This window comes from Mastigoproctus giganteus, chromosome 10 (assembly GCF_048544385.1).
Source record: "Mastigoproctus giganteus isolate SK-2022 chromosome 10, ASM4854438v1, whole genome shotgun sequence".
Lineage (NCBI taxonomy): Eukaryota > Metazoa > Arthropoda > Arachnida > Uropygi > Thelyphonidae > Mastigoproctus > Mastigoproctus giganteus.
In genome coordinates, this window is record NC_143584.1 from 230,750,752 (window position 1) to 230,775,624 (window position 24,873).

Sequence of the window (24,873 nt, forward strand, 5' to 3'; positions counted from 1 at the left end):
CTATTCCTATGATCTCGCAATAGTAATTCGGCGGATTTCTCAATTTATTTTGTCCTTAAAATAAAATAAAATAAAATAAAATAAAATAATCCGACGCGCACTAAATATTTGATTCCTTTCAATGTATTATTTCGCCTGATCACTCTTCAATTCTGACGCATTGGTGTTTTGGAAAATCCAGTTTTGTGAGATTACGCGCAATTACATTGGCTGTGAGCGGATCTCCTGACATTTTTGGTGCGTGTGCGGATTCGTAAATTAGGGATGGACGTGGTACGTGGCATGCTGGAATGTCCTCGCGGTGTCTGCCTTGAACTTGCGCGACGCAATGGAGTACAAATGCAAATTTTATTTATTCGTGAATTGAAAACGAATCCGCTTCAAAATTTGGACACTTCATTGAGGGGAGGGGAAGCGCAACACCAAAATCTTTACGGAAATTTTAGGAAGTGGACGCATAACCCCCCATCCTTTCTCCTCCGCGTAATTTTTTTTAACTTGTCGACCATTGCTTTTTTGGTTTTCCCCGAACACATCTCACCCCTTTTGACCTCCTCTATAGAAAGCTGTCGATAACGGTGGGTAATTCAAATAATTTTTACCGCGAATTTGTTCAAGAAATAGTTTCTAAGGGGTGGGCATTGTAGAAGGGGTGGCTGCCTCTAAAGAGATCGCTTCTAAATCAGCTACGACCAGTGACCGAGGCCCTGCGATCCCTTTTCTTCGCCGTTCTACAAATTTCGTTCGGTATCCCTTAATTCGTCAGAGGGCGCTGCCACAAAGTGTCAGTGCAGTTTTCTGTTCGTCGACAGGGTCCAGGCTAAAGGGCATCTTTCCCAAAAGAAAAAAAAAAAAAAAAGGTGGGGCTCATTTCGGCGCCACTGAACAGAAGCGATCGATAACCTGCATGGCGTCCGTCGTTGCACGTCACACTCGGCGTGTGCGTCGATGAATAAATTGCGTCTGCCGCACGAGCTCGAGTGCCCGGATGAAGCGGCTGCTTTGCTGGATGCGAAGTCTGTTCGTTTCGGGCGGCAGTTGCACGCCAAAAGCGCTGGATATGGCCGCCTCGTTGGACTTTTCACCTCGGTGCTTGTGAAGTGACACCATGTCGACACACAGGGAAGGGGACGGACATCACTACCAGTACGTGGGGCCCTACCGCCTGGAGAAGACGCTGGGCAAAGGACAGACAGGTAGGCTTAACTAGCGTTAGTCTTACGAGAGCGAAGGATGCTTCCAATGAGAACTGCGGGGAGGGGGAGTCGGGTCTCTGTCGGGAGTGACCAGACGCCAGAAATAAACGCTTTGGGGGCTGCCCGTGTCGCGCCTTTTACAATGTGTGTGTGTGTGTGCGCGCTCATTGGAGTGAATGAACCGAAGGTTACGGGACAAATCACATCCTGTAGATGTGGTACCACTCCGAAATATATGAGGGATGCCTTCGAGCTCGAGCAACGATAATGTATAAGAGAGAGAGAGAGAGAGACAGAGACAGAGAGAGAGAGAGAGAGAGAGAGAGCGGGACTACAAGAAGTGAGCATGCTGTGGCGTGGCTTCTTTTTAGGCCTAAACGAGGGCGAATTTGCTTCCAAAAGAGATTTTCCAAAAGATGAAGCGGCAACAGTTTTTGATGTTTGCCGACCACTTGACACGCGTTTCCGTTACCATAGCGACAGGACGCATTATTTGCGTTATTCCGCAATATGGAAATGCTCGGCCAGTGTGAGTGAGCGTCCATTGTCGGCTGACACGAGCTCCTTCGGCCGCCCTCCTTCGTTCGTGCGTCCATTTGTCGGCAGTAAAACCGATTTCGGCGATGTTTTATTCAGTTCGCAGGCCCTTACGGTGGAGGTAATCGAGTCACTAAATTCGCGTTCGGCGAGTGCCAAAGAAAGTCGTAATGTGTCGCTGAAATCGATTTTCGTCGTAATTGCGTATTCCGATAACGAACCGCGAGCATTTTGCGCGAAATGGTGGAAGCGTCCTTTTGCTCTTCCCTTTCCTCGTTTTCAATTGGTTGCCAATAATTGTCTTTGAACCGAGAACTGCGGTCATTTGGATCTTCGGGAATGTTTGTTCCCCCCCCCACAAACCACATACGGGGTCCGCGAGAAGTGTTCAATGGATTCTCGCATAATCACGTGGATCCCCGGGGAGGGCCGGCCCCGTTCAAGGAACAACCAGCTTTCACGCTGCTCATCCTTTGGCAAACACTCCGGCAGAGCTTTGCACCAACAGAACACCCGAACGCGATTGTTTTTAAGGGCCGTAATATTTTATTCCCTTCGGGCACAGCGCGTTCTGCTGTCCACCTGGTGGCAAAACTCAAATACAGATGGCGTATTAAAACTAAGCGTGATCAATCAGCGTCCCTGCGAGTGTTGCGAAGTTACGCCATTTTCGCAAAGCAAAGGTGAAATTGTTTGTATGGCGAGGCTTTCGAGCTGGGGCCGCAGCCTTTTCCACTCCGAGCTATTTCACGAGGCCAACTCCCCCTTCCCTAAAAATTTTTTACGAGCGAATCTGTGTTTAAAATAAAGTGGTAGCGTTATTATTAAAAAGAGATTAGGGAAGGCCTAAAATGGAACGAACGCATCGATTGACAATTGAATTGATTCTCGCGAGGTTTTCTTCACTCGTAAATACCCCATCAGATGATTCCATAGGTGAGGTGAGGTGAGGCACCTCACCAAGGAAGCCAGACTCTTTAATCATCCACCAACTGCTACAGAAAGCTGAGGCGGTCTTTGTCTACGATGCTTTGAAAACAGCAAACTTTCCTCCTCTCTTCACGTCCTCGTTCATAACAACAGAAGAATCCTGAAGGTTCCGCTTTTCAGAAAATATGTTGTTTATTGTAAGGTTCGTAGGTACCTTTACAAACCCCTCGCGGCACTAAGCCAGGGGCTAACAAGCAACGTCAGAGATACCATCTCGCCGCAAATATAATAGAGGGGAAGGACAAATACGAGCAAAGTAAAAGGACAATTTGTGTGTTAATAACATCCAGCAGATTGTATTAACTTAAAATAATAATACATCAAATTACAAAAAAATATAAAATAAAATAAAATAAATTAGAATAACAGAAGATAGTTTTCCTGCTGTTGAGCCGAAACGATCTGAGATCAGTTGACGGCTGTGGAAACAACGTGCGGATCTAAGGTGAGCCGTCTGTACTCCTTGTCTACAAATTTACGCATGTCAGCATCCAGGAGTTGAACTAGATGGAGATTCTGATAGGGGAGGAAACGATCTCAATATCTATCCTTGAAGAGAGAGCAATAAGCTTGGGAGTGGAGCGTTGAGCCGGTTGGGGGATCCGCAAACACACGGTGTCCCAAATGTTCGGCACTGAGATTCTCACGGCGATCATTTTGATGGTGCAGATTAGTCTTCTTTCATGGATTAAGGTTGAAAATCTAGTTAACTTCAGTGCTTTGGCTATCGGTGTTGTGTGCTGCTGTGGTGGGAGATGGCACTTCCAAGTTGCCCCACTCGAGGAGCCAGTATTCTGCGGCTTTTAATGGTTTAATTGTGCTGTTTGCAGCCGAGCCCCACAACTCTACTCCATACAGGACACCTCCAAAAATCATCGTCCTCATATACATTTTTATCAGATTTCTCTTCTGAATATGTAGCAAGTCAGGGGCGTATTCAGGGGTGGGCAGAGAGGGTATATGCCCTCTTAACCAAAATTTTGAAATTAAACAAACAGAACGCAGGATGCGTTCTAAAAAAAAAATCAAAAGCCTGATCGCCATTCTCCCTACGATGTTACCTGGACTTGGTTGCCATGACCCCTCTTACGATGATACCTGGATACGCCCCACTGCAGCAAGTGCTGCTTGGCAATCCACCGTTTTCTATTGAATTTGGCACGGAGTTCATCTGTATGAAGATGGAATTTTTAGTTTTCGGTCAAAGATCACACCCAGATCTCTTTGCTTTTCGACACTGGGGATCAAAAAACTCCTTCAATCGCCGGCTGAATTATTGTTGATGTGGGTTGCAGTGAGAAGACCACGATAGCGGATTTTTGGGGTTAATTTCCTAGTGAAATCTCTTGAGGTATCTCTGTTAAGGTCTTGTTGATGGTTGCTGTGGTATCTTTTTCTTCGTCGGCCGATTTTATTTTTGTTAAGAGCTTCAAGTCATCGGCATGCGATAATATATTTGTTCTGTTGTGTATTAACGGGTAAATTATAGCTGTAAAAAGAATGCCAGACAGGACTCCCCCTCGTGGCACTCCTGCTTGTATTTTCTTCCGCCCAACACGGATGAGCCATCATCTCCATCATCAAACAAACAGGTACTTCATGTTTTATACTTTATTATGTTATTGCTTCCATTATATTAGCTCTAACCCGTATACAGCCAGCAAACACTAGTGCCCTAAAGGCGTATGACGACATCGTGGTCAACCTTGAGAAGTCACAAAGCCCTGCGCTGCTGAACCCCCAGGGTACGTTAAACTCTCCTATTCTTTCAGCTTTAAAACCTCCCCTCTCAGCAGAAATACAGTGGCTGTATCAACACTAATCCTCAGAAGTGAACATAAAGGCACTGTATATCCCGTCTTATTCCGACCCCCACAGGCAAACCATCGTCAAGAGAACGCCTAAAATACAAGCGGTTTTAATTCCTCGCAGAAAACTAATTAGTCCGACAAATTTCAACCTAAAGGCAAAGTATGGCAGAATCAGAAATTTTGACAAGCCCTCCCACGTGCTTCCGTTGTAAAGTAGATCGTCAGGAAGCAGTAATCCAATGTACGTCATGTCGGCAAGTTTACTGCGCGGCCTGTACCAAATGCGATATAAAGCGGTTCAACAAGCAGCGACGACAAAAGTATATTTGCCCATTCTGCAAAGAAAGTAAAGGACAAATGACAAAGGCAACGGAATATGTGGATATCCAGAATGACACGGAGGTCGAAAATAACCAAACAAACGTCCAAACATCAAACTTTAGTCAGACTCACGCTGCAAGTCAAACTGACTCAGTAGCGGTTAACCCGGAGTGTGAAATGGACTCAGAGGTTTGCAGTCAACAACCAATCATCGCGACATATGAAAATCCTGTGGAATGCAGGAAAGAAAGCCAAGGGGAAAGTACCCTCCTTAATGATGAGCAAAACAGGTTCCTGAAAAACATTGATGGCATCTGTACAGAACACATGAAATTGTTCCACATGCAAACTGCAGAATTTATGGAAAACATAATGTGGAAACTCACATCAATCTCTGACAGTCTGCAGAATTTATCTGAAGAGAACCGGCAGCTTCGTGTACAGAACAATGACATGAAACAAGAAATAGGTCTCCTAAACAATCAAGTGCGTCAACTAGCAACCTTATTTATGCCCAATGAAAATAGTATATCCAACAACGTGGCTCAGGGAACCTCGGAAAACAAGCCACAAGAAGTAGAATTGATACATGATTCCAACGCTAAAAGGAATTATACTCCCCAATTTATGTATACTGCAATGCCTCACATGCCTGTCACCCTTAGCCCATTGGCAGCCGTAACACAAGGAAATAAGGATCAGCTTAATAGCAGAGATGCAGGGCTGAATGACTGTAACTCACCCAAACCTGCATCTAACAATACTGGGGGTAGCCACTCAAAGAACTCTCAGGTGACCCTCTCCACAATACCGACCCAAAATACTACTAAATCTAAAAGGTTAAAGGAGAAAATCCATACTGGAAAGGGTGCAACGAGACCCACATTTGCAGAAGTAATCACCGGCAAAAAAGATGCTGAGAATAACCAAAAGATCCCACCAGCAGGGCTCATAGGCAGCCTCTCTTCCCTGGCATCTCTCACCAATCAACATGTTCACTCAAAAGAAACCCGGATGACATATTCAACATATCAGAATATGGAACATGGAAGACAACACAGTAATAGAGATGCCACAGAACAAGTTTCCTCGAATGGTACTCGTGCTAATTCGTACAATATCACAGCAGTTCAGACTCGTGGTCGAATCTTTATATCTCGACTGGAACCAACTACTAAACCAGACAGCATTAAGGCCATGTTTACAGAAGTACATGGGATGAATATTGATGTAAGACAGAGAAGAACCAGGTATCCAACCTACGCCTCGTTCATCCTTACCTGCCACCCAGAGAAGATGAGCTTCGTACTGGATCCAAGGCTTTGGCCCCCTGGAACCCTCATCAAACCCTTCCTAGATCAGAAGCCAAGAACCGCAATAAACCACGGACATCAACACCAAACGCAATAGCAATTAAAGCTACCAAGCTCCCAAGCCAACAAAACGCATGAGAAATCAAATAACCTCACTGAGAACAAACTTACCATAGGAAACAAACTGTCCACATATCATTCAATCCAACTCTCAGCAGATTATAATGATAATCCCCAGAGCTTCAGACCTGTAAAGAATATCCCTGTACACATCGCAATGCACAGTAGACCAGTGCGAACCTTAAAAAGAGTCCTGCCACCTGTACGAACTCCAGTTACTAGGGCTACCACCATTCGAATTGCCTATCAAAATGCAAGGAGTATTTGTAACAAGCTAGACACTGTCGAACAGCTTCTCCTCTCTAAAACCTTTGATATTCTCTGCATTGCCGAAACGTGGCTTGGGAACGGGCGGGACTCCCTTGCCTGTGCTCCTCAGGCTGGGTACCAGATGCTCAGTTCCTCCAGAGAGGATCGTAGAGGGGGGGGAGTTGCAATATTCTATAATACCACTATCTTCTCATTGGCACATTCTGTAGTAACCCAATCCCTTGCATTTGAAGCTGCTATGGTATCCCTCAAGCTCAATGCCAACCTGATAGACATAGCAACAGTATACATTCCACCAGGCCCAAACAGTGACATCATTGAAGACGTGATCCATTGGCTGGTAAATCACCTCCATGCCTCTGCTAAGCACATTATTTGTGGAGATTTCAATCTTCCACCTACTCTCACACATCTTAGAAGGAAACTCATTAGCAGTATGGATTCATTGGGTATCGGCCTACTTAATTGCCACCCCACGAGAGGATCTAATCTCTTGGATCTGATGTTCTCTTCAACACCATGCGACCTCGAAGACAGTCCTCAAAACCTATTTCAATCCGATCACGAACCCATTGCCATACTCCTGCACGTAGCCGCACCTAACTTTGATATCCAAGGCCCAAAAAAGAAAAAAGACATCACAGCACCCAAATTCATTGATCCATCGCGATGTCTCGAAGCTGCATCCTCGATACCTTGGGAGGCTCTCAATAATTGTGATCTCGAGCTAGCTGTGGACCTCATGACCAGATGGATTCGAACCATTGCAAGTTATGGTGCTACAAAGACTGTCTGCATCACTCCCCGTTCGAGAGCTTGGTGGACACCAGCACTGAACAACAGCTTTCAACAAAAACAATATCTGCATCAGAGATGGAAAGAATCAGGCGCTATACAAGATCGTATTGCCTTCTCCAGAGCCCGGGCAGTTTTCAACCGTCAGAAAATATTTGCAATTAAAAAGCATTTAAATTCAACCCTACGAAAAGGCAAATCATTTTATGACTCTCAGCATACAGGAATCCCTAAAGCACTGGACCTTGAACTGTGGATGGACCACATTGCACGGTTCTCAAACACTGTGGCCCCGAAGCACTTAGGCAACTTACCCATCAACGACGTCCCTACTGATATGCTCGCCACCGTTCGCATCACCAGGAAGCAGCTTATAACTGCTATAAATGGATTGCCACCCACTGCAACTGCAGGCCCCGATCTTGTGCCACAATTCATGATTAAATGTCTTAGCTCGTTTATAATCGATCCTCTACTATCAATTTTTAACCGTATCTTAACGCAGCAATACTTTCCCCCTCTCTGGAACAGATATACTGTGAGGCCACACCCTAAATGCCAATCTGCAACCCTCATTAAACAGTTCAGGCCAATCTCTCATTCTTCCAGCCTCTTGAAGCTAATGGAGAAGACATTACTTTCCACCATCACCAATCAAATCATGCCTCACAAACCACCACAGATTCACTATGGCATTCCAGGTAGATCCACAGTCACCAATTTAACATCGATAACCAACACCATTCTCAGTGCACTAGAAGCTAAAGCAGAGCTTTCTGTCACCTACATCGACCTGGAAGCTGCCTTCGACTCCATCAGTATCCCCTCACTTGTTCATCTCCTAGAAAACTACTTCTACATAAAAGGTGACATGTTGTGGTTTATCACAGCCCTGCTCTCTGACAGAACCATTCTTCTTAAAGCGGATCAACGCATAATCTGGAGAAAGATCACTGCGGGAGTTCCCCAAGGCGGAGTTCTCTCCGGAGCATTATTCACCGCTGTTATTATTCCGTTTGTGCAACAGAGAGAAGACATAATCTGCTATGCCGATGATATTAAAATATATACTCAGATTAACCCCGGCGAACATCTCTCAAACATCAATAAAAAGATCTGTGAAAAATTACACGACTTAGGATCCTATCTCCATCAATTTGGCCTCCTCATTAACCCTGCCAAATCAGCCCAAATTGTCTTTTCTCTGAAGCGCCAACCCACTGAAACCCAAACTTCTCTAGACGGCATTCCCTTCCCAGTGGTCAAGATGCATACAGACTTGGGAGTCGTCTTCGACTATAAACTGAGCTTCAACCCCCACATTGACAAGCTCGTAGCAAAATTCTGTCAAATGCGCTGGACCACAAAACAACAACTGCTCCACGTCAGGGATCTGGATGTGACTCGTCGGTACGTATACACATCAGTATACTCCGTCGTACTGTATGCCTCGGAAATTTGGGGGTCCGCGGCCCCTACCAACATCAAGCGCGTGTACTCCGCCGAATACTGGCTCCTTCGTTGGATCACGCAAAAACATCGTCGTCCACCCCAGCAAAGGACAACTGCGATGGCGACGTCACTTCACTTTGCCCGACTTCCAGATCTTGTATTTGAAAAACGCCTCGTTCTCACTGTCAAGATGACAACCGGAATGGTCTCGGAGCCAAGCATCTGGGAACTGTGTGGCTGGAGGATCCCTCTACCCGGACTGAGGTCAGCTCCCACGTTCACAGCTCACTATAACAGACTAGTGCTCAGTGACCGCTTTCTCCCCAGGGAGATGCTCCCCACAATCCTTTTAATTGACGGCGACCTCTGTAGGTTTGTGAAGGATCGGAGGTACAGAAAACAGATCCTTAAGAGCCTGACCTTGACCAGGCAAAGTGCACATTGATAAGGGCAGCATAATAATGCCCAATATATTGTAAATAATGTTGAAAGCACGATGTCTTTATGAATGTGTTGTAAATAAAGTGAAGAATATCTTTATGAATATAAATATTAATATAACATAATATAAATATGAATATCCTTATTATTTCATTGTAAATACTATCAAAAGCATATATCTTGTAAATACTCTGCCACTGATTCTATTTTATTGTTGGCTCTGGGGGATAAGCCCGAACTTCGATGTGGGCCCCGTCTCCCCAAGGCTATTGTCCACCAGCCAATGTAAAACCCCTGGCATTGCTGCTGTGAAGGGTCTATTGTATATACCACGTTTGTATACAATAAAGATTATATATATATTTGCTTAATATACGTCTGCTTTCCTACGGACAATTGGATGGTTCTATTTTGAAGAAAGGATGTCAGAAACTTCAATAATTTGACTGTGATGTGATAATAATTTTGAAGGAGCTTGAGCAAGGCTGGGATGTTAACACTATTGAAAGCAGCTTGTAGATCTAGATAAGTAATTGCAGTTTCTTCTTCTTCTTTCTCTTCAAACGATTCAAGGATGTCATTGGTAGTCATAAGTAGATTACTAACCGTTGATCTACCTGCAGAGCAAAATAAATTTGTTGAGGCCTGCGGGGAAGGATGTGCATGGTAAATGTTTTCAGCAGCGTTTTCTCAAGCAACTTCGGTAAACACGAGATGCGTGAGATGTGCCAGTCAGCTGAAGTGCTTGGCTTCAGTTGACTGGCAAACTTTTGGGAGTGGCCTAACAGAATCCATATTCCATGTTGGGTGAAAAAATTCTCCTTTTAATATGGTGTTAAAAATTATTAAGAGTGGATGGTCTCAAACATTTAATGATAAATTGTGGAACTTTGTCAGTCCCAGAAGTACCAGTTGCAGGCAATTGATTAATCGCAGATGTCAGATCATGTCTTCCGATTAAGATGGTTGCAAGTGCATCTCTGGGAACGTCACTGGAACATGGAAACATCACTGGAACATGGAAACATCACTGGAACATGGAAACATCACTGGAACATGGAACATCACTGGAACATGGAAATATCACTGGACTCGTGGTGACCTTGCTGAAATCGTGCAATAAAGTCCATCCAGACTTCAAGATCGAGCTGTGGGGAGAGTTCAGTGTTTCTGTCGGTATGATAGGATGCCCTTACAAAGTGTGACTCCAACGTGATGTTTTTTGGCTTCACACTTCAGGCGGTTGAAGCTTGCTTGTGCTTTGGAGTATGCAATTCTGTCTGGAATTTGTTCTGTCTTTTTCTATCGTTTGTAAAGTTGCTGTTTAAGCTTAAAGCTTTTGTTCAGCTCAGGGGTCCACCATCCTCTCGTGCGTTCCGAGTTCCTTATTTTGTTTGAGGCTGCAAAGTTAGAAATTCTGACGAGCCAGCTAGTTAACAGATCAAAGGCAAGTTGACTATCACACAGCTCAAGTGCATTCCAAGGGATTGCAGTTTGCTGCTTCAAGGCCTTTACTAATGTTGATTAATTTCGGGCTCGTTATTACCTTAGTGTAGACCCGAGTCGAGACATTGTAATTTAGAGTCGGTAAAGACACGTTAATTAAAATTGGCATATGGTCAGATTGAAAGGCTGTTTCTGCTGTTGAATCAAATTCACAGTCGCTTGATTATAGTACAAGATCAAAATGGTTGTCATCCCTCTTTGGCAGATTATGAATTAGATTCCTAACGGATGAAGGTTATTTAGCATTCCAGACTGAAGATGCACAAGTTGAGGGGATAAATTGAAATCTCCACAGATTACATGCCTTGCCGAAGGACGAAGCCATCAATGAGCCAATTAGTTATCTCATCGATGGTTTCAGCATCAAGTCCTGCGGGGGGGGGGGGTAGATAGCTGCAATATCAATGTGGGCTGATTTAAATTGGCATGACGCAATTAGACCCTCGAACTTAGTGTAATGGCTTTTATAATTCTTAGTTACAAGCATCTGTGATGTTTTATAGAAGAGTTCCACTCCACCTCCTCTTTTATCTTGTCGAGAGCAAACGATCATATTATAACCAGGCGAACCAGCAAATGGAAAGTCTTCTTCATTACGGTCAAGCCAAGTTTTTCTGTTATGCAAAGCACATCATAATTGTGTGAGAGTAAAAGCTCTTCTACAGTTTGACTTGGAGCACTATAGCCTTAGATGCTAATGCACCATAAAACCCTAAAACAAACAAACAAATCTTCTACAGTTTCCAGCTTATTACGGATGCTACTGGCATTCTGATAGAAGAGGGACAGGATATTATGTCTTGGGATCTTCTTTAGTACTTTCTGCCTCTGTGGTCTGTTTCTGTCTATTCTGGAGATGTCTCTTTGAGATATCCTCACATGAATTGTGATGTCTCGGTCCATCCAAGATGTCCGTGCTGAGTCAGCTAGCAGGGTTACCTCTTAATGGACTCAATGTGACTGTGCAGCGTTTGGCTGTGGTCTTGAGGCGAAAGATTGAAAATAGGGTCTGATGAGGAGGCCAGGCGGATGGTTGAATAAAGATTTTATATTAGATTACGTCACAATCTAAAAAGATGAAGAGGAAGGCCATTTTGTGGCCAATTGATATGTACATCAACAGATAAGTTCAAATTATCTTTTATATCATTTTTAACCTGCTCTGAGGTTGTGTGTGCAGCTAATCGTGAAATGAACAGGCTTCTGCGAGTGGGTTGTTGGTCGACATGTACTGTTTTTCCGCTGGACTGGAGCCAGGTAGTAGGAGTTGTCCCAGTTATAAGTGAACGTCTCGATTTGTTGTTTATTGGAGTATGCGGTACTGTTCTTGCCTCGTGGGTTTTGTAATTTTCCTTAATTGTTTTCCCTCTGGAGGCTTGGTGGGACGGCCAAGCAACAACCTCAGCCCAGGACTGGGGGCCAGAGTCGGTATGACGATTAGCTTTCGTATGGATTTCACGATGGTTTTTAATTACATAATTGGGATGACTAGTAGGTGTCATCATGGATCAATCCGAGGCTTCTTTTGGTGTGTCGATTAGGCGAGGTGCGCGTGTTAGACCTGTTGCAGGAAAATCAGAGGAATTTTCACTGGCAACATTGCTATTATCAATTGGTTCTTCTTTGGTTTCTTTATGATTCCGCGTTGGGTTCTTTGTCAGTGCGGAAGACCGATGGTATTCAGGTACATCACCTTCCTTAAGTGTAATCCCTCTCCTGATTGACTGTGGTTATTATTGGGCTGCCGCTGTAACTGAGTGGTGAGGTTTTGTTCATTTCATTGGTTGGCAGAGAAGAGGCAAACAGGAGTGCTACATATCGGCCAGGTTTCAAAGGGGTACAATTCACGGTCATGTTCTTAAATTCTTGAAGTCGACTTTTCAGTTGGAATACTTCTTGGAGCATCTGTATGTTTTGCGCCCGTGGTAACTGGGTTTCCGTGAAGAAGTCAGTGATGCATTCAGAAATTCTTTCCATCTTGCCTAATATGATCCTTGCATTATCTGTTTGTAGGGCAGTGATAGTTCTCTTGTGCTCAGAGATGATGTCTGTGAGGCTTTTAGATATTAAATGATTGATGACTACTTGGTCTATATTGACCATCCATCGGCTTTCGAGCACAATGGTTTGTGCGCTGGCTTCATAAGACGCAATCTCGGTTCCATTTTCGTTAGTAGCAGAGTCATGAGGAGGTTGGACAGGCTATAATGACATCAGTGATGGGGATTTATCGAGGTCAGTGGTTGGGACGCTGCCGTCTTCTTTCCGTGGATTTACAGATTCGTTATCTACACTGATTACGCTCTTTCTATTACAAAGATCGCATGTCCAGGTTTTTCGCCGTTCTTTATTCAATTTCCAAAGCATTGGGGGGGGGGAGGTGCACGGACTACAAAAACCCGTCTTGCGCAAAAGGCAACTGAGAAATACAGCTGATTTTGCCTTACAAATTGAGCTGATACTTTGATCGTTCGTCATTTTAATGTTAAGAATTCCGTTTCCAAAGCTTTAAGTTCAGTTTCCAGGAAGCGCGTGATCGAAGAAAAGAATAAACCGAGGGAGTGTTTGTTAAGTGAGCTGGAGGTGAAGATTAACTTTACTTCTTTTAAGCGGGTTTACCCTTGGGAATTAGTGTGTTAGTCGTAACTTACAACTTGTCCTTTCAGCTTACAGAGAAAGGGTTAGCTTGATTTTGTGCTGTAAACCAACACAACAGAGCAGCTTCTGTACTCTGCCCAACAACGGTCTTAAATAAAATTCGTATAAAAGACGAACGACGAAGTTGAGTGGACGTGACCATCTGATATAAATTTCATACTTGGAAAAGAACTGAACGCATCACCGGGGATGTCTGATCTAAATCGCCTTCCACTCAATTCCTGAACTTTGCTTTCCCCAATGCACTTCCTCCGTGTTTAATAACACGGAGGTGCATTTCGGTTTGGAAATTATGTGAACAAGTCGAAGGAATAGTTGTCAAAAAAGATTTCATCATATTTTTCTTCCATACTTCTTATTGTAGAAGGGTTCAAAATGTAATTACAAGCAATGTTGCGGTTGGTTTTCGAAGATCTGTGTAACGAAACGTAGAAATACGCCCGATTTATCTTTTTGAAAGGGAACACCCCCTAAAAAGTGTATGTGTTCTCCCTCTCTTCTTGCTCTTATCTCCCAACAAGCGTAACACAAAATGGGGATAAATCAATTATGAATAAAAGTAGTGCACGTGTGCGTCGCAGTTGAAGTACGAACGAATGAATGAGATTTGGTGTTTTCGGTTAAATTCTGTTTTTCATTTGATGCCACGTGATTGAGCATTTGCCGACCTTTCCCCACTTTTCAACGCACCCTCGCCTTGTACAGGATCGCGAAATTCCTTTAAGAAATAATTCTTCGGTTAGACGACCTTCCCAATAATCTGCAGACACGGATTTTGAGAAGGTGGCAGCTACTGAAAATGTAAAACTGTGCTTTGTTAATAATCTGATTTATCTTTTTTTCTCATGTGTATCTCTTTTGTAAATATGTTTTGTTAACCCCTGGCACCCTTGCCGTGACGGGACTAATTGTATGTCTATCATTGCTGCAATTAAAGATTCTATTCTATACTTGCGGACAATGTCCAAATCTTCCAAACTGCCCATCCACCTCATTCAGATTAACGAAACATTATTCGATGTTTTCCTCGGTTAAATAAACGAACCCCTCCTCTGTAGGGGCCCTTCACAAATGACGTAACGCAGCGGGGAAGGCATTGGGCTATAATGGCGGGAGTACCAGTCCGATACCATAAAAATAAATAAAGAACGCCACTTGAATTGGATCTTTTGAGGACGGATCACCGAAAAGCGTTTCGAGGGAAGGGGTTTGCGTCAACTGAAAAGCAACTCGTGTCATTTGCGAAGGGCCCCTTTCGGCGTATCCGAAATGAACGCGTCGAATAATTTCTATTATTTATTGGTCGCGAGAGTTGACGTACTTTCCGGTAACTATGGCAACGGCACACAAACACGTAAAGCGCTGTGTCGGCAACAGAAGCGAATCGAGCGCAAAAGAGCCGCTCCTTCTTCGGCACTCGCCTTCGTTGCAAAGTTCGGGAAAGGTCTCTTCCAGCGGGGCCCCGCAATATTCCCCCAAGGGTCGCACGAGGCAGTATCGACGCAGCCAGCGCGCTGCTGCAGCTTCTCGTTTCCAGGGAGACGTCACCTTGTTCGCTTATCTCCCGCTTCTACGAGGCTCGCGTCGACTTTTGCACCTTCGCTAACCCAACGTGCCGTCGAGCGGAACGGTGGCGCCGCCTGTGTTTCGAATCGATAACTGTCGCGCACGGGATCGGAGGGAGAGAAATGTCACATCCGAGACGGGGTCCCGGTTCTCGGAGGGATTCGCGGCTGTCGTTTATTTTGTCGCGTCTCATTAGCGCGTGCGCCGTTATGAACGCGACACCAACTGCACGTGTCCCATTACGAACGTGGGGACGTTTGTCGTCGACGAATTAATCGTCCGACGAGTTCTTTGGTCCGCATATTCGTGTCTGCGGACTGCGAGCGAGGGACGCATCGTTGTTCGGTTGGTGGGAACGCAAGGGTGGACTAACCGAGCTGTCCCAGTGCTCGTTCAACGCTAATTGAAATTTGCGCAATGCGTGCGGAACCGAAGCCGGAAATGCCAACGCGCGCGACGTGAATCTGCAAGAAGACAGCCGAAATATCCGCAGCGCCCTCTGGAAGGATAATGTACACGCGACATTTCGCGTGTTAAGATCTCGAGAGATATGATAATGAAAGTGATTACCCAACAGTTGGACCCGATCGATTTCCTCTCTTTATTCTGAAAATTTGCAATGTCTACCTGATCGACCCTTTGCATAATATCTTCAACCGCATTCTCCAGTCTGGTTTCACACCGACAACGTGGAATATCTGTCACTCCCTACCACTACCAAAAACTAACAAACCGAATGTCCTAAAAGGTACAAAGCAATCTCCATATCCTGTGAGCTGCTTAAAGTGTTTTTGAAAAATGATCAAACCCATCTTAGTCGAACACTGTTTCAACGGACAACCACAGCATCTCCACACTGATATTCTTGGAAGGTCCACGTTGTCTAATCTCTTAATGAGCAGCTGGACAATCAAAAACCCTAAATGCTAAGAAACAACTTAATCGTATTCCTGTACATAAAAGCAGCTTTTGACACTCTTTGCACGACAGAGCTGGTTAAAATTTTGAAACATTACTTCAGACTTAAAGGAAACCTACTTGTCATTCTAAATCAACTTCTTTAATAACAAGAAAATTCTTATCAAATATAACCATAGATTGGAGAGCACCACCACGACCTCCGTCGGCATCCCACAAAGGGCAGTTCTTTCCTCATAATTTTTTGTCATAGCTTTAGAGCCCCCTCCTTGGGAAGCATCCAAACTACCTCTTCTATTCCGATGAGCTGAAGGTTCTCGTCACATCGGATGACCCAGCAAAAGGGGATGCGGTTGCTTTTGAAACACAGAACGTTCTGGTTGAACCACAGGATTGTCTACGACTCTAGGGCTACAGTTGAATCCTCAGAAAGTAGCTCAGATGACCTTCACCAAAGTGAGACAAACGATGAAATAACACTCAAAATTAACGGGACCGTCATTGAAAAGGTTCACTGTCACACCGATTTGGGCAGAGGAGGTCACAGGCCTCCTCTGCCCAACTCAAGAGATTTCTTGGGGCCAAGTATTGGCTCCCGAGATGGTTAAAGAGCGATGGGCCACCCTTTCACCATCTCTTCGAGCGTGCTTTATGCAAACCTCGGCATGAAACCATGAGAAATCATCATCAAGGAGAGGAATTTGCACACGTACACCCTTCTAGCCGAACCAGGCTGTTCGGGGGATGCCACTGATGTGCAAATAAAAAGATGTTAATGATAATATTTGATGGAAACGTTTCTCACCGCTCGGAAAAGTAGTGGACGTTGTTGTTGTCATAGCTGCGTTCATATTCTGAGCCGAGTTACCCTCCTCTTTAATAATTTGTGCGCAACCGTGCCTCGATTACTGCAGAGTTTCGGTGTGCTGGGGGAAGACCACCTTTACGTGGGTCACAACACAGGTCAGGGCATCCCCTGTAAAGGATGCTTTCTTCTTTAACGCCGAACGACACCCGAAGAGCAGCTGCATTATTTGGAAGTTGTTGGGTGGGCGTTAATTTCCGGTCACTCTCATTCCGGCCTAGCGAATCACGTGACTAAAGCTGAATGCCGTTTCACTTCGGCCGAATAAAGGAATCAGTTCACAACTGGATGAAAAGCCACAATCCCGTTATCAAACAGAAATGTGGTTACTGCCTGCGACGCTGACAACAAAGTGGGCTCCAAAAACAGAGAGAAAGTAGTAGCAAATTTCAGTGTCCATTGGATCAAGTTGCTCGTCAGTACACACGCCGTGATGCAATTTGTTTTTGTTCCATTTATCGTCGTTTAAAATATTTACAATAGAGAAGAGAGCCAGGACTGGCCAATTTTAAATAATTAGAAACAATTTGAATTATACAGCTTCACTTGCAAGCAATAAAACGCAATAAAAGATGTACTATGTGTGTCTGTATGTATGCGGATGTACTTGTTTTGGGTGGCACCGACACGTCTAGTCGAACTCCACCTTGCAAAATATGTGTTGAGAGAGAGAGAGAGAGAGAGAGAGAGAGAGAGAGAGAAACTCTGATGTGTACACTCTGCAGCGATCAACACCCGCTCAATCAGTGCCCATTTCTAAGCATGCGCAGTTCTGCCTGCTTCTATCATTCCAGTGCTGCTGCACCAATTTGTCGTCCAGTGAAAGGAGTGCAACGTCAAAGGACAGGAGCCCTCAGGCTGTTCAACCCGAGGGAAAATAAATAAATAAATAAAAGAAAATAAATAATTAAATAGAAAAAAATAATAATAATAAAAAATAATAATAAAATATAATTCTATGTATAGTTAATACCATTATATACATTCTATATTATTACTAATTTAAGAACACAACATTTAATTTCTAAGTTAACAGTTGTAAGGTAGAAATATAAGTTCAGGAATACATCAGTCGACTGTTGTCCACTTCAAGAATTAGATGCGTCTTCTTTTAAACACCTTGTCAGGTTTTGATTGGCCAATTGAGAGGATGGCGATCGGTTGGTAGTTCCTTCATGCCGCCATTAATGTCATTGATAAATACAAAAAACAACAACGGGCCCAACGCCGAACCCTGGGGGACTCCGCTAATAACATTTCTCTATAAAGAGCAATGACCATTGATTACCACTCTGGCTTCTCCCACTCAACCATCCCATTATCCATAGGTCCTCCAGTCCTTCAATTTGTACAGCAGTCTTTTATGTGCAACAGTATCAAAAGCTTTCCTGAAATACAAGTATATGATATCAAAATTATTATTTTTTTTTCATCTTGGTCAAACAAGATTTCTCTTTAGCATGCTAAGCATGCTATAACTGTGTCTGAACTATAACTGCAGTTAACTCCTTACAGGACTGTTAACAGCTGCTCGCACCTTGGGGTGTGAGCAGCTTTACTTATTGAGCAGCCTTACTTGTAATAAAGCTGCTTTAATTAAGGCTGTCTAATTTAAAATGATAACTTAATATTTAATTAAAGCAACAGCCATAATCAATCCACTACAGAATGGAAGCCTCCTCAACGATTCTGGTTGAGGGAATGGACCATAATCTGCCACGCTGGTCCACTCCTGGTTGGCAAATCCACCATATTCAGCAGTCGAGAGATTGAACCCCGGTCTGCTCAAAGAGTGTGTGATATCGCAATCCCGTTCCTTGCCACTCGGCTAGGAAGGCCATTAATTAAGACTTAACTAAGTTTTAGGTAATTTTCTTATTAAATATTATATTTTTATTAATTAATATTATTTAATTTTAATTAGACTATTTTTTTTTTTATGTGAACCCCAAACACAAGAGGTATTAGAAGCTATAGTACTTAGTACCGTACGTAGGTTTGAGGTTCAGAAGACGAAAGAAGATATTTGTTGATATTGGACTTGAACTTCTGTAGACTGTAATTTTCAGGAAATACGTATGAAGGAAGGTTGTTCCAGAAAACAGCAGTTGAATGAATAAATGAGGAAGATGAAAAGTTGGTTCTGTGGGTTTGAAGTTGGACAGTAAATGGATGTTGGTTGATGGTGGCACATGTTCGGACTGTTTTGAAAGAGAGATCGGGAATTATAGAAGCCAATTCAGAAGAACAGTGCCCATGGAAGTATCTGTAGAAAGGCCATGCAGCAGAAACAGAATGTCTATAAGAAAGCGAGTGGAGAGACTCTGTCAGAGATGAATCATTAATTAACCTAACTGCCCTCTTCTGAATGGAATCAAGAAGCCTGAGAGAGGTTTTGGGGGCACCACCCCAGATGTGGGAACAATATTCCATGGTAGGGCGGATTTGCGATTTATTCAGAGTGAGCAGCTGTTTGGGAGAAAAGTAACGCCGAGAGCGAAAGAGAAAACCAAGTTTTTTAGATGCAGAAGAAGCAATATTTGTAATGTGCTTGTGCCAAGAGAGATTAGAAGTCAGGGTAATACCGAAAAGAGATATATCATCTTGCGTAGAAATCGGAGTGTCATAAAGATAAGCATAGGAGCTGAAGAATCCGTTTTGCGAGATATAAGACAAGACTGAGTTTTAGAAGGGTTGAAATCAACTAAGTTGTCTTTGTCCCAACTGCAAAATTCCCTGAAGATCGGCATTTAAGGAATTTGCAGCAAAATTTCGAGAAGTTGAAGCTGTTGAGCAGGACAAAGTTTCTCAAAATGGAAAGTGGAATGTAATGTGGTATCATCGGCAAAACTATGGATAGGATTTCCAGTCAATAGAAGAAGGTCATTATTATACAAGAGGAAAAGAGTGGGGGAAAGAACTGAACCTTCGGGGAGACCGGCATTAGTGGAGAAGTTAGAAGACAGAGAGCTATCTACCACCACCCTCAGTGAGTGATAAGAGAGAAAACTGGATAACCAATTACTAAAAACAGTTGGCAAACCATAAGATGGAAGCTTGTTTAGAAGACCTTTATGCCAAACACGATCAAAAGCCTTTGAGATGTCAAGAGCAACTACTTGTGTTTCACCGAACCTTTCCATTGAATTAGTCCATAAATGGGTAACATAAGCCAGAATATCACCAGTGGATCGACACTGACGGAATCCATTCTGGCGATCGTTGATCAGACGGAAGGTTTCTAGGTAGTTTAAGAGTTGGCGGTTAATTGATTTCTCCATTACTTTAGAAAGAGTAGAAGTAATTGCAATGGGACGATAATTGGATCGGATGGATTTGTCACCCTTTTTAAGAACTGGCTGGATATGAGCAAATTTCCAAGCAGAAGGAAAAACACCTTTGGAATAAGAAAGTGAAAAAAGACGGCAGAGAATACGAGTAAGTTCAGGAGCACACGTTTTCAGAACAAGTGGAGAAATACCATCAAGACCTGGAGCTTTCTTAGCATCAAGATTCATCAAAATCCTTCTGATATCTTTTTGACGGAAGACCACAGGAGGCATTGAATGGACCGTGTTGGGAATGGTGGGGGGCGTTTTACCAAGATCATTAATACATGAGCTAGAAGACAAATTAGATGCTAGCAGGTCAGCTTTATCCTTGGCTGAAGTGGCAACAGAACCATCTGGTTTGGACAGAGGTGGGAGCAAAGATGGAAAAAGGTTGCGGCCAATAGCTTTGGCAAGAGTCCAGAATGCTCGGCTGCCATTAGGGCAAGAAGCAAGTTTTCTACTCTTAGCCTGTTCAAACTCTAGTTTGGACTGATTAATAACTGCTTTACAACTGTTGCGAGCTTTGGTGTAGGCAGAAAATGAAACTGAAGAATTAGAAACAAGCCAATTACTATATGCAACATTCTTCTCTTGGACAGCCTTAGCACATTTATTGGAAAACCAAGGTTTAGATAAAGGACGAGATTTTAAAGTGCAGGGTTGGATAAAGGATTCCATTCCTGCAAGAATAATTTCACTGACACGATCTGAGGAAACATTGACATCAGAAGTTTTGAAACAGTAATCCGACCAAGGAAAAGAAGAAAAGAAGTCTCGCAGGCCATCCTATTTAGCATTGTTGTAATGCCAAACAACACATGGTTGGGAATAGCCATGAGATAAAGGCTCCATTGGAGAAGAGACAATCACCAAGTTGTGATCTGAAGTGCCAAAAGGACCTCTCACTTCGACCGTGTACTTAGAAGGGTTGTTTGTGAGAAAACGATAAAGCGTATTGGCTGTATGATAAGGATTGTCCGGTATTCTTGTAAGTAAATGAACAATCTGTGCTAGGTCATTAGTAATTGCAAAAGCCTCAACATCTCGACCTGCTGGGTCGGTGTGACTAGAAAACAGAAGCCAGCTGGAGTTGTGAACATTAAAATCACCAAGGAAAATTACCTCACTGTTAGGAAAGTTGGACCGGAGAAAGTCAAGTTGCAAAGAGCTCCAAGTGATTAGTGGAGTTGGGAGAACGGTAGAGACAACAGATGAATTTGACACAATGAGGCAGAGAGATTTTAAGCCAGAGAAGATCAAAGAGAGGAGATTCCAAATTGCCAAGTCTGACAGGGAATATCAGAACGGACATATGCACAAGTACCACCTTTGAGGCGAAAGGAATCATACAGCGAATAATTTGGGCAGTTGAGATCAGCAGTAGTTGAATCAACCGATAACTGAGATTCTGTCAGAAAACGTACATGGGGTTTGGAAGACTGCAAGTGGAAATGGACATCGTTGAGATTGGAATTGAGACCACGTATATTTGTGAAATGAATTAGGAAGTCCTTGGGAGGTTTAGATCTTTTCGCAGATAAGCTTGCTCTATTAGTTTGACAATTCATGGTGTATTCAATAATAAGAAAAAGTGGGTGGGACATGCTGTATGAAGTAATGAAATTTTTGGATATGGCGTACATATGGTAAGAATATACCCAGATCCTTGACATAACGTGGCCTCGACAATGCTCCCCGCATACACACTACTCGGACTCCCTCCAGTCACTATCTGGCAGAGTAGAGGCAGCAAGATTATACACTAGCTGATCCGGAAGCTTCCTAGAGAGTTACCAATAGGTTCAGTCCGGTGTACTAACTAGTGGCCGGCCTGCGAACACCGTTTTAGAGCTGTACCCTCGAAATGTAAGGAATATTGGATCTCGCCACGACATTCATCATAACCTTAAAAATCAGCAATCATACTGCATGATGGAAGAGATAGGGAAGGGTTGACCGGAACTTAGCTCTAGAGACTAAACATGGGTTCCACCAGTTCCAGCCTCCAATAAGCAAAGTGGTGGTATTTCACCGGTTGATGAGAGTCATCTTCCACCTAGTACTGCCTGGTAACATAGAGGGGCGGCGTTCCTCCATGTGGTGTGTGCGCCACACCTCGACCCCTGCTTACGTTGTTTCACACCTGGGTGGTCACCCACCATGTACTTGTGCATGGAGGTTACTAACAGTCCCACCATCGTGAAGGTGCAAGCAGAGGATTTGGCTGTCACAGACCGTCCGGACTTCGCCGAAATTGGGTCCACTTGAATTGAGTGTCACCCGAATATCAGTTCCATCAGCGATTTAGACTCCCAGGTAGCAAGTACAGCTTGTCTGGCATATCTGAGAGAATGTCTGTGATAACCTCAAGGACCATATATGTGGTGGTGTTCTCTTCGAATATTAACCATTCGATATCCAAATGGTTATTATGTAGTAATGCCACATTTCAGTAATTTAGAGCCATTTACTACTTCTTCAATAGCGGAGTATTCTGTTCACATATTAATTCTTGCAATTTTAAGAAAAAAAAATCAAATTTTGGTAACAGCTCCTTATTAACATTTTCTGACATCGGACACAAAATCAGTCACTCGCTTAATTTTCAAATTAATAACTTGAAATCGAATCGGTTAATGAATTCTCGTTGGTAGAAATGCAGCCACACCATTTCAGTATCTTGTCAATATTGCTCCATTCCGAAAAACAGCTGAGCCCGTAGTCCATTTCGGTTTCGAGAAGCTGTTGTGGTATTTTCTCCATCCGTTCGATTATTATTATTAAATCATTTTATTTTATCATTTTATAGAGTTCTTTCATTCTGTCCTGTCTATAGCGCTTCGAGTTGCAGAAAGATGAGCCATCAATTCCCAGGGAGTTATACATTCCGAACGTATTTGCTGGGAACACTGACCTAAGGTATTGCACGTTTTGAAGAGAAGATTGTAGATAAGGTGTTGAACTGCACCGGGTTCTTTGTGAGGTCCGAGGGTGCAGAAACATCACAGATGTCAGCCGAATTCATTTGGCCGCATAGAAGTTGTGCCAAGGTGTGTAGATTCCTCTCTTTGACGATGGTTCCCAGGATTTCATTCCAAGGTTTGCATAGAGCCCGCTCCTCGTGAATGTGAAAGGGTATCCCATCTCAGAAGCCAATATTCAACCCCAATGAATGTCTTTAGTTGAGTAGAGGAGGCTCACCAGAGTACCAAAGCGTAGAGCGGTACGGGTGTTAGATTTCTTCGGACGTATTCCAAGAGGAACTCTCGAGACCTAAGACCGATCAATTCCTGGCGGATTGCCCAGAACGCCGCAAGCGTTTTTAGTCTGGCCCGGTTCAAGATAGTGCCGTATATTCTCCAAAGACTTGTTTGGCTGATTTTAATGCTCTACCATTTGCTTGTGTTCCTCGTGCCAGTTTAAAACAGTAGAGGCCCTATGAATCGAACAGTTGTCGCCTGGAATACAGGCGTATTAAGATCAATTACTTAAACGTTCAGCAAAAAACAGCCTCAAAATCCAGAATATTTTCTGGATGATGAGTTTGGTATTTCAGGTAGGGTATTTCACTTCGTAATATCTAAAATATTTTCAAAGCATCGCTGAACCACCAACTAATATTTCTCCTCGCGCGCATTCTCGATGATTTTGCTCCTCCTGTGAAATCGGTGCGTGGCTTCATTGAGTAGAGGCGAAATTGGATTCGTCAGACCCCATCGTAGTAATTGGACCGTTGGACCTCATTTCCGATAACAATTTTTGTCCCATATTAGGCACATTTTAGCCGATATTAACTTGGCTTTTTGGCTGTTAAATTTGGTATATTTGGGGTAACTCAGCTCTCCAGCTTTTCTTTTATAAATCAGATGTCTGCAACAGTTCTCGTCTTGTTTTAAAATCGTTAAAAATTCCTTATTGGTGTTTCTGAAAGTAATAAGAGATTAGACCTGCCAAATGCTATCATTTCTTTCTGCTATTTACTGACATCTTTACTGCCCCCCCATCTTTCTGGTGCAGACCTTTGCTTCTTGAGTCACAGCCGCTATTCTGGAAATAGAGAAAGCCTTTTACTCTAATTTTAGCGCTATCAGCAAAAAATGCGTAGACGATGCAATCTGTTACGTGCCTTAAATATCAAAAGCGACTTTTCTTTTTTGTTTGTTTGGTGTCTGTACCAGGAACGTTATTAGTCCATTGGCTGTGCTTTGGTCATCGGGGTTGTTGATCAATAAATTAGATATTCGGGAGCATTCATCGAGGGCGACAAAATCCTGACAGAAAAGGCTCAAAGCGCCGTTCGAATACTCTTCTTCGTGATTGGCCTAATCGGAGGAAAAGAAAGAAGGGCCGCAGTTAACAAGTGTGCCTCGCAGGGGGCGCTGCGTTGTCGTCGCAGTCTCCGTACCGTTCGCTCTAAAGAGGACGGTTAAAGGTCGACATCTTTTTTGCATCTTCCCAGGGAGTTGTTGAGAACGAGGGAGGAATATTGCGGGCACGCAGCCGAGAGAGAGACATCTGGTGGGAGGAGGTTGATGCAAGAGAGGAATCAGTTCAAGGCTGCGCTGAAAGTAGGCCAGCGATGCGGTCGCCATCACCAAACATCGTAATCTTCACTCGGCAAGCCGAAGATCGAACTGTGCGCAATGAAGTGATCCATCGATCTGCGGGTCGATTCGTGTCCCTCGCGTGTTGTGGAGGTCGTAATTCATTCGACCTCCAAAGGCAAAAAACAGAAAGGGAACGGAGGCGGTAGAATAAGAAATAGTACGAAGAAGAAGAAGA

At 43.6% G+C, this 24,873-nt stretch overlaps 1 protein-coding gene across 2 annotated transcripts in view; it reads left to right on the plus strand.

The window, feature by feature from the left end:
- The first annotated feature begins 1,007 nt into the window (after positions 1-1,007).
- Positions 1,008-24,873, plus strand: part of LOC150080023 (serine/threonine-protein kinase BRSK2-like) — a 364,636-nt gene continuing 340,770 nt past the window's right edge. For both annotated transcript variants that reach the window (XM_090383817.1, XM_090383818.1), the window contains exon 1: positions 1,008-1,196. In XM_090383817.1, the coding sequence (XP_090239943.1) occupies positions 1,109-1,196 (88 nt within the window). In that variant the 5' untranslated portion in view covers positions 1,008-1,108. The remainder of the gene's footprint in view (positions 1,197-24,873) is intronic.